The sequence below is a fragment of the Schistocerca piceifrons genome, chromosome 5, assembly GCF_021461385.2.
Source record: "Schistocerca piceifrons isolate TAMUIC-IGC-003096 chromosome 5, iqSchPice1.1, whole genome shotgun sequence".
In the NCBI taxonomy this organism is placed as follows: Eukaryota; Metazoa; Arthropoda; class Insecta; order Orthoptera; family Acrididae; genus Schistocerca; species Schistocerca piceifrons.
In genome coordinates, this window is record NC_060142.1 from 148,193,773 (window position 1) to 148,209,653 (window position 15,881).

General features: G+C 41.4%; 1 protein-coding gene across 1 annotated transcript in view; it reads left to right on the forward strand.

Annotated features, from left to right (window-relative positions):
* The window catches only part of LOC124798815 (trypsin-3-like), a 36,469-nt gene extending 27,340 nt beyond the window's left edge, over positions 1-9,129 (forward strand). The window contains exon 2 of the mRNA XM_047262345.1: positions 9,109-9,129. Within this exon, the coding sequence (XP_047118301.1) occupies positions 9,109-9,129 (21 nt within the window). The remainder of the gene's footprint in view (positions 1-9,108) is intronic.
* Positions 9,130-15,881: the final 6,752 nt, after the last annotated feature.

A 15,881-nucleotide genomic window follows, 5' to 3' on the forward strand; every position in this document is an offset into this window, starting at 1 on the left:
TGTGGTCTTGCATTGTCTTGTTCTAAGATGGTGTCACTGATGTCTCAAAGTTGGGCACAGCCACTGGCCGTGGTGATCGTGTCGCGTAGCTGATGGCAACCCCACATCTCGCCAGATGATGAGCCTGCATGACGATACCAAATGCAGTCATGCAAAGTTCAGACTTCATGAAGCCTCAGCTCTTCAACGTGTGCGTTGTGATGCTGTACTCAGAGTGGAAATTCGTCTGAGAAGACGACGAGGTGCCACTCGTGTGTCAAGTGTTCTCATTGGTGCACGATTGTCAACGGTCAGTGGAAGCAGATCTTCGTGTTGACCGACCTTGGTGCCTCAGACGTAATTGCACCGTCCATATGGACACTTCTGTTGCTGCAAAAACATACCCTTCTTCTGATCAAGGTAAATAGAGTAACTTCTCGATCGTGGACAGCAAAGCACTCAAAACGTCTGTCCTCTCAGTCGCTAGTCGCATGGGGCCATAGATATCCTTCACTGTATTGAGTATGGCCTTCGTGAACCTCCCGACCAATGCTACCAGCATATCGAGAAACGACGAATCATAATCTCCGTACCTCACCTTTCTCCTCTTTCTGAGGGAGAAGCCCCCTGCGTAATCTTACAATACACACAGAATGTAGTTGACGTTCCTCTAACACACTTTGCACGACTGCGCTGAAATGATTCTCATTTCACAATTGGAGCATGTGGTACACGTTATATTAGTTTGGGGTTTTTTGCACGCCGTCATCATACCACTGCAATTTTAATGATCAGTAATGTATACATCATTCACTAACCTATCATCATTCACCAATCTAACAGTAGCATGAGTCCCAGCAGATGAAGCCTAAGGAGCTGATACTTCTTCCGAGAGACACTTTACTGACAAATTTAAGCTTTGCGCAATACGTGAGGTGTCAACACATTTCGTTTCTTCCACCGATAAGTACGCAAGTTATACGTTTGGATACGTGATCAAGTAATTTTAATTAATCACAATTGCTGTCGTAAAGAAACTGTGAAAAAATGACTGTGAGCGTAGTATGAGGTGATGGTGGTGAAATATGGTGGCTGAAAATACATAACAGAGGGAGGGGTGGATCTAACGGAGAGGAGAGTGTATTCACGTTTCTTATAGAGAGAAGGGAATTACGTTCACTCACTCTTGTGAGTATGTTGGATTCAGAGATTGACATTGCTGAACATAAAAAGTAATAGGCTATACTCAGTCTCTGTTTGTTTATTCAGCATGTCTGTGGATTGGAAAATCTGTTGCCTTTGTGTTACTAGTGGATTTAGTGCTTTCAATTTTATGAGTTGGTTTTTCACTGGCGAATTGTGAGATGTTTATAGATGCTTTCTAGTTTGTGTCTGCTATTATTCCTCGTTCACTACTACATTTGGTATTAAGACCGTTGGCTAACACTGCCAACTTTTACACAACTAGATAATGTTTTTAGGATGAGGATAACAGTCTAAAAATTTTAAAACAACAACAGCCGTAGGCGAAAAACTACATACACAACAACGCATTAAGTGCATTTTCTCCATATGGAGGGCTATGAAGAGGCCCGATATTTGGACACGTACTAATATACTTTCAGTTCCTGACCTCTTTGACCAAGAAAACTGCATGGTTTTCTTAAAATGAAGATGGTGCTCTTCTCAGACCAGAGTCAATGCCATTGGTTATACAAGACCAGTAACGGTTATACTAACTCAATTGTTTGATTATGCATCAAGACAATGAATAGTAATCTTAAGTAGCAAATTACCGAAATTAAACAGCAGTCTGACGACCTTAAACTGGACAGGAGAAAATAAGAAACAGTAACTCAAACGCGAATGAGATCTTACGGCGCATCAAATCAAAAAGAATGTGCAAGAATTTCTAGAAACATTAGAAAACTCGCTGAAGGAACTCATTGAGTCGTTCATTAGAAAACCAACTGAATCACATAATGAAGTTGTGAAAGAACACTATACGCTTAAGTCAGAAGTGAATGCATTAAACTCCAAACGAGACATAGATCGCTGAGCAGTAAAAATCGCACTGATTAGGTGGTAGGAAAAACTAACGAGCGCAGTGAGGAGATCCCGACAGCCAAAAGCGATTTTTCACTGAATGAACAGGCACTTATTAAAATGGTAGCTGTCTACATTTTTACATATCTGAGAAACGGGACCGATGACCTCCTTATTTGGTCCCCTCCTCTAAATAAACCAACCAATATAATACCCCATATTACGCGGAAAGATGCTAGAAGAAAAAATAATTACTATAGAACAAAAATATGACGCGTATGCAGGCCTCGATGTCGCATCTGATTTCTGATGCCAGTATTGGTACACGCTAGTGTCTTGATTTTAAACCTATCCAGGGGTTGCGTCCTTTCACTTTCATGTCTAAGTCCATGCATTCTTTCTCGCTACTGCGTTCCGAGGTGTAAAAGATAGGTATCTACGTGAGCGATACAGTGCATATACATGGGACAAATGAGTAGCTGACAGTTACCAGAGATTCAGTGAATTTCAGACCACCTTCATTTACAAATTTTGGTCAGCCGTGTAATAATGGACAGTTAAGTCATTATTTTAATGTTGTCGTAGTAACAGCGTAGTGACAGTACGATTCGTGAACTTTGCTGAGGTATTGGAACGGCCACGCATTATCGTATGCGCCTGTCGAAGACACGGAAATAACAGAGATTCTTATACAGCGATTGTCGTAAACTGTTCTTGAAAGATTAGGTATCACAAGATACAAAGGCATTGAAATGAATATTTGATAGTCAACAGAATTGCTGCTCTCGTCACCAGAAGAAGATGGCGGGAAAACAATAATTCGGACGTTAGGAACAGACACAACGAAGCTCTACGAAACGAAAATTGTAGGCAAAAGGAACTTCAGCGCACTGAATCGTTGGGATGATCACAAAGAACCATAAGTAAATGAGGATCCTAGTCCACCGTCTTTAGACAGTAGGGATATCGTCGCGAATTTCAGAGGAATGACGATCGTGAGGCGTACGCACCACAATGTTGGTGAAATGTGAGGCAGTTATACCCTAGAATTATCAGGAAAATTATTTATGTTCCCGGATGTGACCAATTCCGAAAGTGAATTTTCGGAAATGGGGTAAACTATAGCATTTCCAATCTATAGACAACGGATAAGACATTATGGCAAACGTATTAAGAGAAGATGAGCAATGCACAAAGGTCGCCTTAAACTGATTGTTGCAAAAATGGCTCTGAGCACTATGGGACTTAACATCTATGGTCATCAGTCCCCTAGAACTTAGAACTACTTAAACCTAACTAACCTAAGGACAGCACACAATACCCAGCCATCACGAGGCAGAGAGAATCCCTGACCCCGCCGGGAATCGAACCCGGGAACCCGGGCTTGGGAAGCGAGAACGCTACCGCACGACCACGAGATGCGGGCTGATTGTTGCAACAGGAGTGTGTGGAGCTGGTGACGTTTTGTTGGATTCTCGTTGCACTACTGCATAGAGCTTATTTCAAGAGCTCAGTGACTGAGTAAAGGTGCCTACTTGAAACCGCAGTTGTGTTAGAAGCAAGCCGAGTAGATAAGAACTTATGTTGACATATCGAATTTTGGGAAAATACTTTCAGGAGCCCATTTTCCTTTTTCCGCTCGTGTGTGTCGGAATCGTATTTGCTACAGTTTGGGTGACAGAAAAATATTGTCTAGATTTTGTGCAAAGATGTACTCACGTAAAGACTAGGGTAAAGAGATGACTAGTTGATTTAAAAGACTCGTAGATAATGTTCGTGAGGGTGCTGAGTGTGTAACCCTTCATTTTATTATCCTGTTAAGTTCTAGTCTGTGAGACTAGTCCACTTCAAGACAGACAGTCGGCATAACTATATAATACTGTATATACTTGTATTGGATGTAGTTCATAACCTTGATGTCTTCCATTCTATTGTCCTTTCTTTTAACCATTCCGATCTAAACCGACAATCAAAGAAATCACACAATTTCTTGTTCAAATGTTGCTTCACACGTAGATGTTTGAGTTACACCTGAATTCCGAATAACTAACAAGACTGGATGTTGCGTTCCAGTTCTCTTACACGGAACAGCAAAGGCAGTTCACCTTTCTTGTAGAAATTCGGTCACCGTCTCCCAAAATAAAAAATTTCCTCCTTCTTTAGCATTGGACGATAAACGTGTTCATCAGCACAGTATATAATGGATGTTCCCGAGTAAAGTCTGTCATAAATGCATGAAAATATTATTAGCTTCTTCGCAAACACCATCCGCCGGAAATAAATCTCTTTAACAAAGTACGACGCATTTACCCCTGGAAAATAAATCACTTTTACCGACACAGTAATGATCTGTTCAGTAGTATTACATCACTGGCAATTAAAATTGCTACACCACGAAGATGTGCTACAGACGCGAAATTTCACCGACAGGAAAAAGATGCTGTGATATGCAAATGATTAGCTTTTCAGAGCATTCACACAAGGTTCGCGCCGGTGGCGACACCTACAATGTGCTGACATGAGGAAAGTTTCCAATCCATTTGTCATACACAAACAACAGTTGACCGGCGTTGGCTGGTGAAATGTTGTTTTAATGCCTCGTGTAAGGAGGAGAAATGCGTACCATCACGTTTCCGACTTTGATAATAGTCGGATTGTAGCGTATCGCGATTCCGGTTTATCGTATCCCGACATTGCTGCTCACGTTTGTCGAGATCGAATGACTGTTAGCAGAATATGGAATCGGTGGGTTCAAGAGGGTAATACGGAACGCCGTGCTGGATCTCAACGGCCTCGTATCACTAGCAGTCGAGATGACAGGCATCTTATCCGCAACGGAGCGCGCAGCCACGTCTCGATCCATAAGTCAACAGATTGGGACGTTTGCAAGACAACAACCATCTGCACGAACAGTTGGACGACGTTTGCAGCAGCACGGACTATCAGCTCGGAGACCATGGCTGCGGTTACCCTTGACGCTGCGTCACAGACAGGAGCGCCTGTGATGGTGTACTCAACGACGAACCTGGGTGCACGAATGGCAAAACGTCATTTTTTCGGATGAATCCATGTTCTGTTTACAGCCTCATGATGGTCGCATCCGTGTTTGGCGACATCGCGGTGAACGCACACTGGAAGCGTCTATTCGTCATCGCCATAGTGGCGTATCACCCGGCGTGCTGGTATGGGGTGCCATTGGTTACAAGTCTCGGTCGCCTCTTGTTCGCATTGACGGCACTTTGAACAGTGGACGTTACATTTCAGATATGTTACGACCCGCGGTTCTACCCTTCATTCGATCCCTGCGAAACTCTACATTTCAGCAGGATAATGCACGACCGCATGTTGCAGGTCCTGTACGGGACTTCCTGAATACAGAAAATGTTCGATTGCTGCCCTGGCCAGACATTCTCCAGATCTCTCACCAACTGAAAACGTCTGGTCAATGGTGGCCGAGCAACTGGCTCGTCACAACACGCCAGTCACTACTCTTGATGAACTGTGGTATCGTGTTGAAGCTGCATGGGCAGCTGTACCTGTACACGCCATCCAAGCTCTGGTTGACTCAATGCCCAGGCGCATCATTGCCGTTATTACGACCAGAGGTGGTTATTGTGGGTACTGATTTCTCAGGATCTATGTACTCAAATTGCGTGCAAATGTAATCACATGTCAGTTCTAGTAAAATATATTTGTCCAATGAATACCCGTTTATCATCTGCATTTTTTTTCTTGGTGTAGCAATTTTAATGGCTAGTAGTGTATGTACAGGGTGTAACAAAAATGTACGGCACAATTTTCAGGACACTTGCCTCACACGTAGACGAAGAAATCATGTTATATTAACATGGGTCTGAAAAGGCTTTATTTTCGTGTTACAGCTCATTTTCTCCAACTGATTAATCATGGGAAATAGAAAAGACCAGGACGTTAGAGCCATGCGGAACGTGTACTCTTGGCCATGTATAGCTACGCTGTGCACGTAAGTGTTTTGTTTTACACGTCCCTGTTGCCAACGACGTACGTCATTGCTGTTTTACAGGTAATATCCACTGTTCCAGTGATCAGTACGACCGTTGCAAGCACACGGGTTACTACGCACAGTCAGTCACACACTTGACTCGTGCAATGGCGCCATACACAAATGCTGAGATGGTAGATGCCCATTTGATGCACTGGATTAGCTGACAGCAATAGCGCACACAATCAGCATTTGTATCGGGAGATATTTCCAGGACAAAGGTGCCCAGACAGGAAAACGTTTGAAGATATTGAATGTCGTCTTAGGAAACTTGGGGAGATGGTAGATGCCCATTTGATGCACTGGATTAGCTGACAGCAATAGCGCACACAATCAGCATTTGTATCGGGAGATATTTCCAGGACAAAGGTGCCCAGACAGGAAAACATTTGAAGATATTGAATGTCGTCTTAGGAAACTTGGGACATTTCGCGACGAGGTGAGGTCTACAAGGACGACGACACCGCAATTCTTCATGCAGTTCACGACGAACATAGTGTCAGCAGAAGAAGTATAGCGGCCACAGTAAGTGTTGACCACATGGCTGGAGAGTATTACATGAGGAGAATCGTACCCAAACCATTTACAATTTATGCAGGCAGCTGATTTTCCTGCATGGGTACTGTTCTGCGAATGTTTTTTTCAACAAAGTGTCAACCCCGATTTTAGTGCATTAGTGCTGTTGACACATGAGCCGTCCTTTCAAAGAGATAAGATTTTAAATGTTTGCAATAGTCATATATGGGCAGACGACAATCCTCACTGTTGAAGCAAGTCATCAACAAAGATTTTCTGTCAGTGTTCGGGCCGGTACAGTTTGTGGCTGTTTTGTAGGGCCTCTCTTTCTCCCAGGCTCAACGTACTAAGTTGTTATAATTTGATCCGTTGGCTTCCGAGTAACAGATTCGGTGACAGATGGGTAGGCAGAGATGGACCAACTGCATGGCTCACTGAACTTTTATTTCTGGGGAGGGGGGGGGGGGGGTATTTGGAAGCTCTTGTGTATGGAACCGCAATACAAGATGTTCTGAGTCTCCACGCCCATATTATGGAAGGCTGCGAAACCATACACAAATCTCCAGAAATGCATCGAGGCATCAGAGATTCACTACGTCGACGAGTTGATGCATTTATCAATGCCCACGGAGGGCATATGGAACATCTACTGTGAGAAAGAGTTGCATGTGGCATACTAGTGTCTTCTTTTCGTGTGTGTCTCCCATGACTAATACGTTGGAGAAAATGAGTTGTAACATGGAGAAAAGACCATTTCCAGATCCATGTTCAAATAGCATAATTTCTTCGTGTGCGCGTGGAGAAAATTTCCAGAAATTTATACAGTGTATTTTTGTTGCAACCTACCTATTAAGACGATATCAGCCTTTGTGGTCAGTTTGTCACTTGAAAATGATATAAAGGAAGGAATCGGTCGCAAAACAAAGATGATGTTTGCAACTGTAGCTGCTATTAAGTGAACAAATCGATACAGGCTCTAATTAAATACGACATCGAGTCACATTTCCTTTGCAGTAGAACACGAGCCTCTAGTAAGATGTCTCTTACTTATTACTAGCTCGTCATTTGCACTAAAACCACACATTTGTAGCTGCTAAGTACTTTTTTGCATTTATATAACGATGCAGTTAAAAATATTTATAAAAAATGGTTCAAATGGCTCTGAGCACTAAGGGACTCAACTTCTGAGGTCATTAGTCCCCTAGAACTTAGAACTACTTAAACCTAACTAACCTAAGGACATCACACACATCCATGCCCGAGGCAGGATTCGAACCTGCGACCGAAGTGGTCGCGCGATTCCAGACTGTAGCGCCTAGAACCGCTCTGCCACCCCGCCCGGCAAAATATTGATAATTTTGTTTCTATATAAGTACATATTTTAAATTTTTTGGTGATTTTCTTCTTACATATTGAATACAAAGACCAGCATTTTCTGTATACCACTCAGTATTGGTATCATTATCTCGTTCTTAGTAGTAAACAAATTCAACCATTATTTTGTGTGTTTTCACTTGAGTTGAGGCCGTCATTGTGTACAGTCAGTGAAATTTCAGATTCTCCACAGCAAACCGTACAAACAGCTATTATTGTTAATTATTAAAAATTTCTCTTATTTAGTGTTAATATTTGGATTTGATTAAAATTCTGTTATTTTCAAAACTTATTCGTGGAAATGATATTATTAGCCTCACTAAAATCAAATCAAAGACTTCTACAATAAACGAAATGTATAATAAGATTATCTCTATGTAAAAGTTTAAATTATCAGCAGAATAATAATAATAATGTGATGGCTGACACTCAAAGGGAAGTATAAAAAGAAAAGTTATTATTTCATTAATGAATACCATGACTTGAATGACATAGCGGTGAACTGGCTATATGTAATTCCACTTGGCGACTGTTCCAGGCCGGACTCCATGTAGTATGACCGTTTTCTTCGCGTGTGTTACGTTAACGACGTTGAAATGTTGAGAACAAAAGAGGAATAAATTAGTTATAAGATTAACATGAGTCATAAAATTTTCATGCAACCCAAACTCATCAGCGACTAGCATTTTTGTATAATAGTCAGTATTGGTATCATTAGACTGCAACACTCTGTAAGACAATGGTTGTTGATGGAAACACGGCAATTGCACACAAGTAGAAATAATATTAATTTTCCATAAAGCGTATTTAAAAGTAAACTCTACATGCTCTCTTTCTTTCGTTTTACAGGTTGAGGCAAAAGTCTGGATACATTCCTATAAGAGTCGAACGGTGTGAGGAATCATCATGGCGTCTGGTGTGGGGTGTCTGTTGGTAGGGGCGCAACTGTCGGGAACTACGGCGACAGCGGCGGCCATCTTGAAATACGTTATCTGGATTTTGATCACGAATTCCAAAAGGAAAGGGCGTTGTGAGGTACACAATTTTGAACTGCTTCGTTTTCGAGAATACGTGCTTGAAATCTGCTTTAAGGTATCTTTATTTGTGTAGGACTTATGACCCGTTCAAATCTGGAATTGCAAGGAGGTGATCAATTCTGTTTATTGTTGCAGGTGATCCACAGTGACACTTAGATAGCAGGAACGCATCGAAATGGTGTTAATGAGTAGTGGACGAAGTAGCAGAGTGATAGCTGCTGACTTCAATGCCCGAAATCCTGAGAGAAATTACTTCACATATGACAGTATCAAAGTTATTTGACAAATTTCGTGCAACAAGTTCCGTGGTGAACAAGCCATGCAGTGGACGTCCAAGTATAGCTACCGACGAGTAGAGAGCAACAGCAATTGTGGCATCGTTTGTGAAAAGTCCACATCGCAGTACGCACCGGTTATCGGCAACATCCGATGCCAGTCAGCGTTCGGTCCTACGTGTGTTACACACACACCAAAGTCACCCGTACAGTTTATAGTTGCAACGCCATATTTCGAAGGATGAACCTGATCGGCGGGTGCAGTTAGTAGAACGGGCTCTAAATCAGTGTAAGAGGAATCCAGACTCCATACGAAAGGCGTTTATCACTGTCGAAGCTAATTTTTATATCCAAGGAGAAGAAAACAAACTAAATCATCGTTATTGGTCACATGTAAATCCCTCAGTAAAGGTGCTGGTTGTGAAAAAGTGATGGTGTAGTCTGTGATTTGGGACACAAACCTCTCGGTCCGGTGTTTATTAATGGAACCTTGAATGGGGAGAGGTATCTTAACACGCTCAGTGATTATGTGGTTCCAACACTATTGAATCCATAGGATTATTTCCAAACCGTCTTCCAACAAGACGACCATAATGCTACTGAAGTCAGACAGTTTATGGATCAACAGTTTGGAAGCCACCGGACAGGTAGGAGAGGTCCTATCCCACGGCCAACATACGTCTCGAGTTTTATCCGTGGCGAAATTTGAAATTAGTTGTGTATGAGGTAAAAATTAACAGTGTAGACCATCTTTGCCGGCCTATTGAGGAAGTGTGTGCGTCTGTTGACCCACACGTCCTGCGACAGGTGCAGCAGGACTGGCAAAAAAGACTTCGACCGTGTGTCTAGCGCAATGTCGACTCTGACAAGTGTCCTAAACTTTAATAGGTCATAACTCCAACACAAATAAATATAGCTTAAAACAAATTTCACATGTGTATGATGTGCCACATGACCCCCTTCCCCGCATCTCGTGGTCGTGCGGTAGCGTTCTCGCTTCCCACGCCCGAGTTCCCGGGTTCGATTCCCGGCGGGGTCAGGGATTTTCTCTGCCTCGTGATGGCTGGGTGTCGTGTGATGTCCTTAGGTTAGTTAGGTTTAAGTAGTTCTAAGTTCTAGGGGACTGATGACCATAGATGTTAAGTCCCATAGTGCTCAGAGCCATTTGAACCATTTGAGCCACCCCCTTCCCACTTAAACACGTGACCCAGATCGGAGATGTCGAATTTGAAGACGGTCGCCGCTGTCGCCATAATTCCTATACGTTGACCCCCAGTTACAGACACCCCATACCAGACACCATTACGATTCCTCCCAGTGTTCGATTTTTGTAGGGGCGTATCCAGACTTTTGCCACACAATATAGTTTTCCTTCCACAGCAAAAGTCAACAATTTCGAAACACTTTTTTTTCTCTGTGAAACATTATGTCTATAAGCGTGTAAAATGTATCGCTGGAGGGACTGTCAGTATTCAGGGATATGACGGAAACGATAATTCGAAGAAAAATTCTAGTGAAGAAGAGCTCTAAAATGTGTATCTTTAGGTCTCTGAGCATTTGTTCAGTAGAAGATAACTATTTCACAGTACAGCAGGTGAATAAGTGCTCATAGTTGCGAAGGTATACACTTTAGTGCCCGTGTTCAATGGATATTTTTATCTTGTTTTCGTCCATCACACCAGCTCTGAAAATATGGAAAGCAAAGTGCGTGCAGTTGGAGAGATTTGTTTCACATTATCGAAGATGAATTAGTGCTCATAGATACGCATTTTAAAGCTAATGTTTACTGGATTCTTTTGTTCCGAAAGATCCTTCCTGTCATATTCCTGAGTATTCACCATTTCTCCTTGGACGCCCTCGAAGCAATCGAAATTGCAGATCTGTGAAACAAATGAAGTCCCTCCCTCTGATACGTCTAACACAAACATCGAGTTATATGAATATCTGTGACCACCTGGCTCTGAAATTCGGCCTGTACGACACAAACCCGCTGCCACCATTGCGTGTCTGAATTACCATGAAGCTGCTATGATGTAACTCGAGTGGTCACCTCAGAAAGAAATAACTAAGTAATTATTTGTGACGGATCAGATAACGAAATTTTCATGCTTCCGAAGAGGAATTACAGTTTTTCACGGGGCAGCTGTCAAATTCGAGATTGTAGTACTGAAGCTGTTACCGTTACTATGCTATGTCCCCATCTCTTTGGAGAGAGCAGCACCGTGCAGAGCTACGCAAATTCGAAAATGTCACTTCCAACTGGGAAGGAGACTCGTATGAGAGTGGTGTCTGATTTTATCGGGCGATGCAAAGACAGCGAAATATTAATGTAGATTCCGATGAGACCGCTTCATGCAAATGACTTTTTGTCATGATAAGCTACGCATCCTACACGTGTCCATTAGCATATAAGCTCACGAAGACGCGTTCTGATGTACCAGATAACTATATTTGGCCTTGGACCGTAATTTGCCAAGAGTTGATGAGACTCCGTAATTCTGTGCTAACGCTTTCTTGTTTATTCAGAAATATGTAAATATCATAACCTTTATTTCACTGTTAATATCAGCTGACTAGCAAACAGAAATAATTCTGAGTACTTGACGCCACGTTTCACAGTGGGTAAAGCATTTTCATTTATTTCTTGGCTCTTAAGAGAAATTCGGCAAGAACTTAAAACTGTGAAGAACCGTAGGCTGGAACAATAACTGTTCCTCTCTCTTAATGAAACGCGGTCGACTTATTTATTGTTTCACAATTATGGCCTAAAAATCTACATTACTGATAGAACGAGAAGACTATTATTGTGATAGGCCAAGCAATTTTTAGTGAATGATGCACTACGCTTCAGAGTGACACAGATACATGGGACTAATTCTCAACTTAGAAAGCAGTCTTTACTGTCGAAGTGTTCTACCAGTCGTTAAATTCCTCGACTATAGAAATACGTTCCTTGCTCGCGGAGCCATTCGAGAGCTGCAGTGTGCGCATCCTCATTGCTGGTAGATATATTTCCGTCCAAAAGTTGTTTCGCCTTGCTCAAAAGATGAAATCGCACGCCCTTCCTCATCAGCAACATTCACGTATGTGCGGCCTTGGTCTAATTTTTGGCACTATTTCACTACGGCTGGACGTGATGTCGCGTTCGGTCCATATACGGCCGGAATGTCGCAACGATTATGTGTTTAATTTAGTCGGTTTGTCTACAAGAATCGTACTGATCCGAGTACTTCAACTTCGTAGTACGTTTCCAACTGTAGCCCCATTTTAGCCGCACACTGTGATGCACTTACTATCCGTACCACAGTAGAACTCTGTCTGTGGGAAATCCGGAACAGTTATTCTCTTCTGACATTTTGAAACTCTTGTTGTGCAATGTTCTTAGCATGGGACAATATGTGTAACTTCTTAGTAAAGTCCCTATATGTAGTTATGTTAACGGATTTTTGCATGATGACAAGTAAAAGTACTGCTGCAAAATACTTCATTCCTTCTGCAGATACCATTTATAGTATCACAACTATTACCCCCTCTCCGAATTGCTCAGTTACTAGGACTATGATCTGCTAACACTCGTATTATCAGCACATAAACTACAACAGGAAATCACGTTAACTTTATTTAACTTTCTTTTTACGTTAGCTCACACCTTAATGAACATCACTTTGTCTAGAATTAACGTTTTAAACTTTTCCTTTAGACATGGTTCACAGCCTTGATGACTTTATTAGAACGTGTGTTCCGTTTGTCGTTATTATGTTGTAACTATATTTTTGGTGAGCTTATGGAACTATGATATGGTTGAAGTACATCATATATTTCGAACATTTGAAGAATATTTTGTAAAAACAAAGAAACGTGCTTGATCGTACACTCATGTGAACAATTTTGTAACTTTGAACTTTTGCTGGTAATATTTTTGGCTATGATTGCCTTCAGTTTGATTCTGACTTGTATAATGAGCATAAGTATATTCTGACATTTATTTATCGTGACTGTGTGATGCATATATTTCCAATTATAGATGACTCTCATTTACAATCTGTAAGAACGACTTCAAAGATTTGTTGAAAAGCATAAACATCTTGCTTAGAACAGAATATAGCTTCAGGATGAATGAAGCAAAGATGAGTCCTTCTAGAGGACTGCTGAAATTCCCGAGAACAAGAAACTGAACGCACTTGAAGGGCGGTTCCATCCAAGAAGGTTAAGAATGAATTGGATAAATAAAATACTGAATGAAGAAATACTGAAGAGTTTATATGAGAAAAGAAGGCTCTGGAGAAAGGGCAAGTTGGTGCCACATCTTCTGCAGCATCCAAGAACAGATGAACAGATAACCTCGGGCTGCAAATAGCAGTAAAGGTGTAAAATAGTAGAGGCATGTAATGACTAACATGTGAAACAAAGCTTGTTGCTGGGTGAAAAAGTTATGTAGGGACAAAAATATTTTCATAAGACAGTAAATGTTGAAGACTGCCATCAGACCAGTCGAATAATTGAAACGTAAGCTTTCTGTATAAATGGATTGAAGGCAAATGATACCTGTACAAAAAATATGGAAAAGACCAATTTAAGGCAACAATATTCAGAAACGTCTTTCGATGATGGTGTACTTCGTCACAATACGTATCACAATAAAACACTCCGCTTTTGTGCACATCTGTGACCAATTAGCCTACAAGAAAGTAGGGTGTTAATGCTGTGAGTTTTAAAACTTATGAAGCGTTTATGACAAATCTTCCACAGTCGCAGTACACACATTTTGGCGACTAATTTAGAACCGACTGGTTCATCCTGTAGCCTGACCTACTGAGGCTGCACTGAAAGTGCCTGACCTTAATGAGAGTCATCTATAATTGGCAATATATGCATCACACAGTTACGATAAATAAATGTCAGAATATACTTATGCTCATTATACAAGTCAGAATCAAACTGACGGCAAACATAGCCAAAAATATTACCAGAAAATGTTCGAAGTTACAAAATTGTTCACATGAGTGTACGATCAAGCACGAATATTTATTCTTACAAAATATTGGTCAAATGTTCGAAATATATGACGTATTTCTATAATCGAGGAATTTAACGACTGGTTGAACATTTCGACAATAAAGACTGCTTTCTATGTTGAGAAACAGTGTCATATGTCTGTGTCACTCTGAAGCATAGTATGTCATTCACAAAATATTGTTTGGCCTATCAAAATAATTCTCGTTTGATCAGTAATATAAATTTTTAGGCCATAATAGTGAAACAATAAATAAGTTCACTGCGTTTCTTTATGACAGAGGAACTGTTATTATTTCAAACCCACGGTTGTTCAGGGTTCAAGTTCTTGCCGAATTTCTCTTAAGTGCCAAGAAATAAATGAAGATGTAGTAGATGCGTTACCCACTGTGAAACATGGTGTCAAGTACGCAGAGTTATTTCTGTTTGCTAGTCAGCTGAAAGTAGCAGTGAAGTAAAAGTTATGGTATGTACATATTTCTGAATAAACAAGAAAGCATTAGGACAGAACGACGGAGTCTCATCAACTCTAGGCAAATACCGGTTCTAGGCCAAAGATAGTTATCTAATACATCACAACGTGTCTTCGTGAGCTTATATGCTAATGGAAACGTGTAGGATGCGTATCTCATCATGACAGAAAGTCATTTGCATGAAGCGGTCTCGTCAGAATCTACATTGATATTTCCCTGTCCCGGCATCGCCCGATAAAATCAGACACCACTCTCATACGAGTCTCCTTCCCAGTTGGAAGTGACATTTTCGAATTTGCGTAGCTCTGCGCGGTGCTGCTCTCTCCAAAGAGATGGGGACATAGCTCTTTGCGTAACGGTAACCGCTTCAGTACTATAATCTCGAATTTGACAGCTGCCCTGTGAAAAACTAATTCCTCTTCGGAAGCATGAAAATTACGTTATCTGATCCGTCACAAATAATTACTTAGTTATTTCTATCTGAGGTGACCACTCGAGTTACATCACAGCAGCTTCATGGTGCTTCAGACACGCACTAGTGACAGCGGGTTTGTGTCGTACAGGCCGCATTTCAGAGCCAGGTGGTCACAGATATTCAAATAACTCGATGTTTGTGTTAGACGTATCAGAGGGAGGGACATCATTTGTCTCACAGATCTGCAATTTCGATTGCTTCGAGGACGCCCAAGGAGACATGGTGAATACTCAGGAATATGAGAGGAACGATCTTTCGGAACAAAAGAGTCCAGTAAACATTAGCTCTAAAATGCATACCTATGAGCACTAATTCATCTTCGATAATGTGAAACAAATCTCTCCAACTGCACGCACTTTGCTTTACATATTTTGAGAGCTGGTATTATGGACGAAAACAAGATAAAAATGTCCGTTGAACGCGGGCACTAAGGTGTATACCTTCGTAACTATGAGCACTTATTCAAATGCGGTACTGTGAAACAGGTCTCTTCTACTGAACAGATGTTCAGAGTTCTAAAGATACGTATTTTAGAGCCCTTCTTCACTAGAATTGTTTTGCTCGAATGACCGTCTCCGTCATATCCCTCAATACGGACAGTTCCAGCAGCGACACCTTTTACACGCTTATAGACATAATGTCTCACAGAGAAAAAAAAGTGTTTGGCAATTA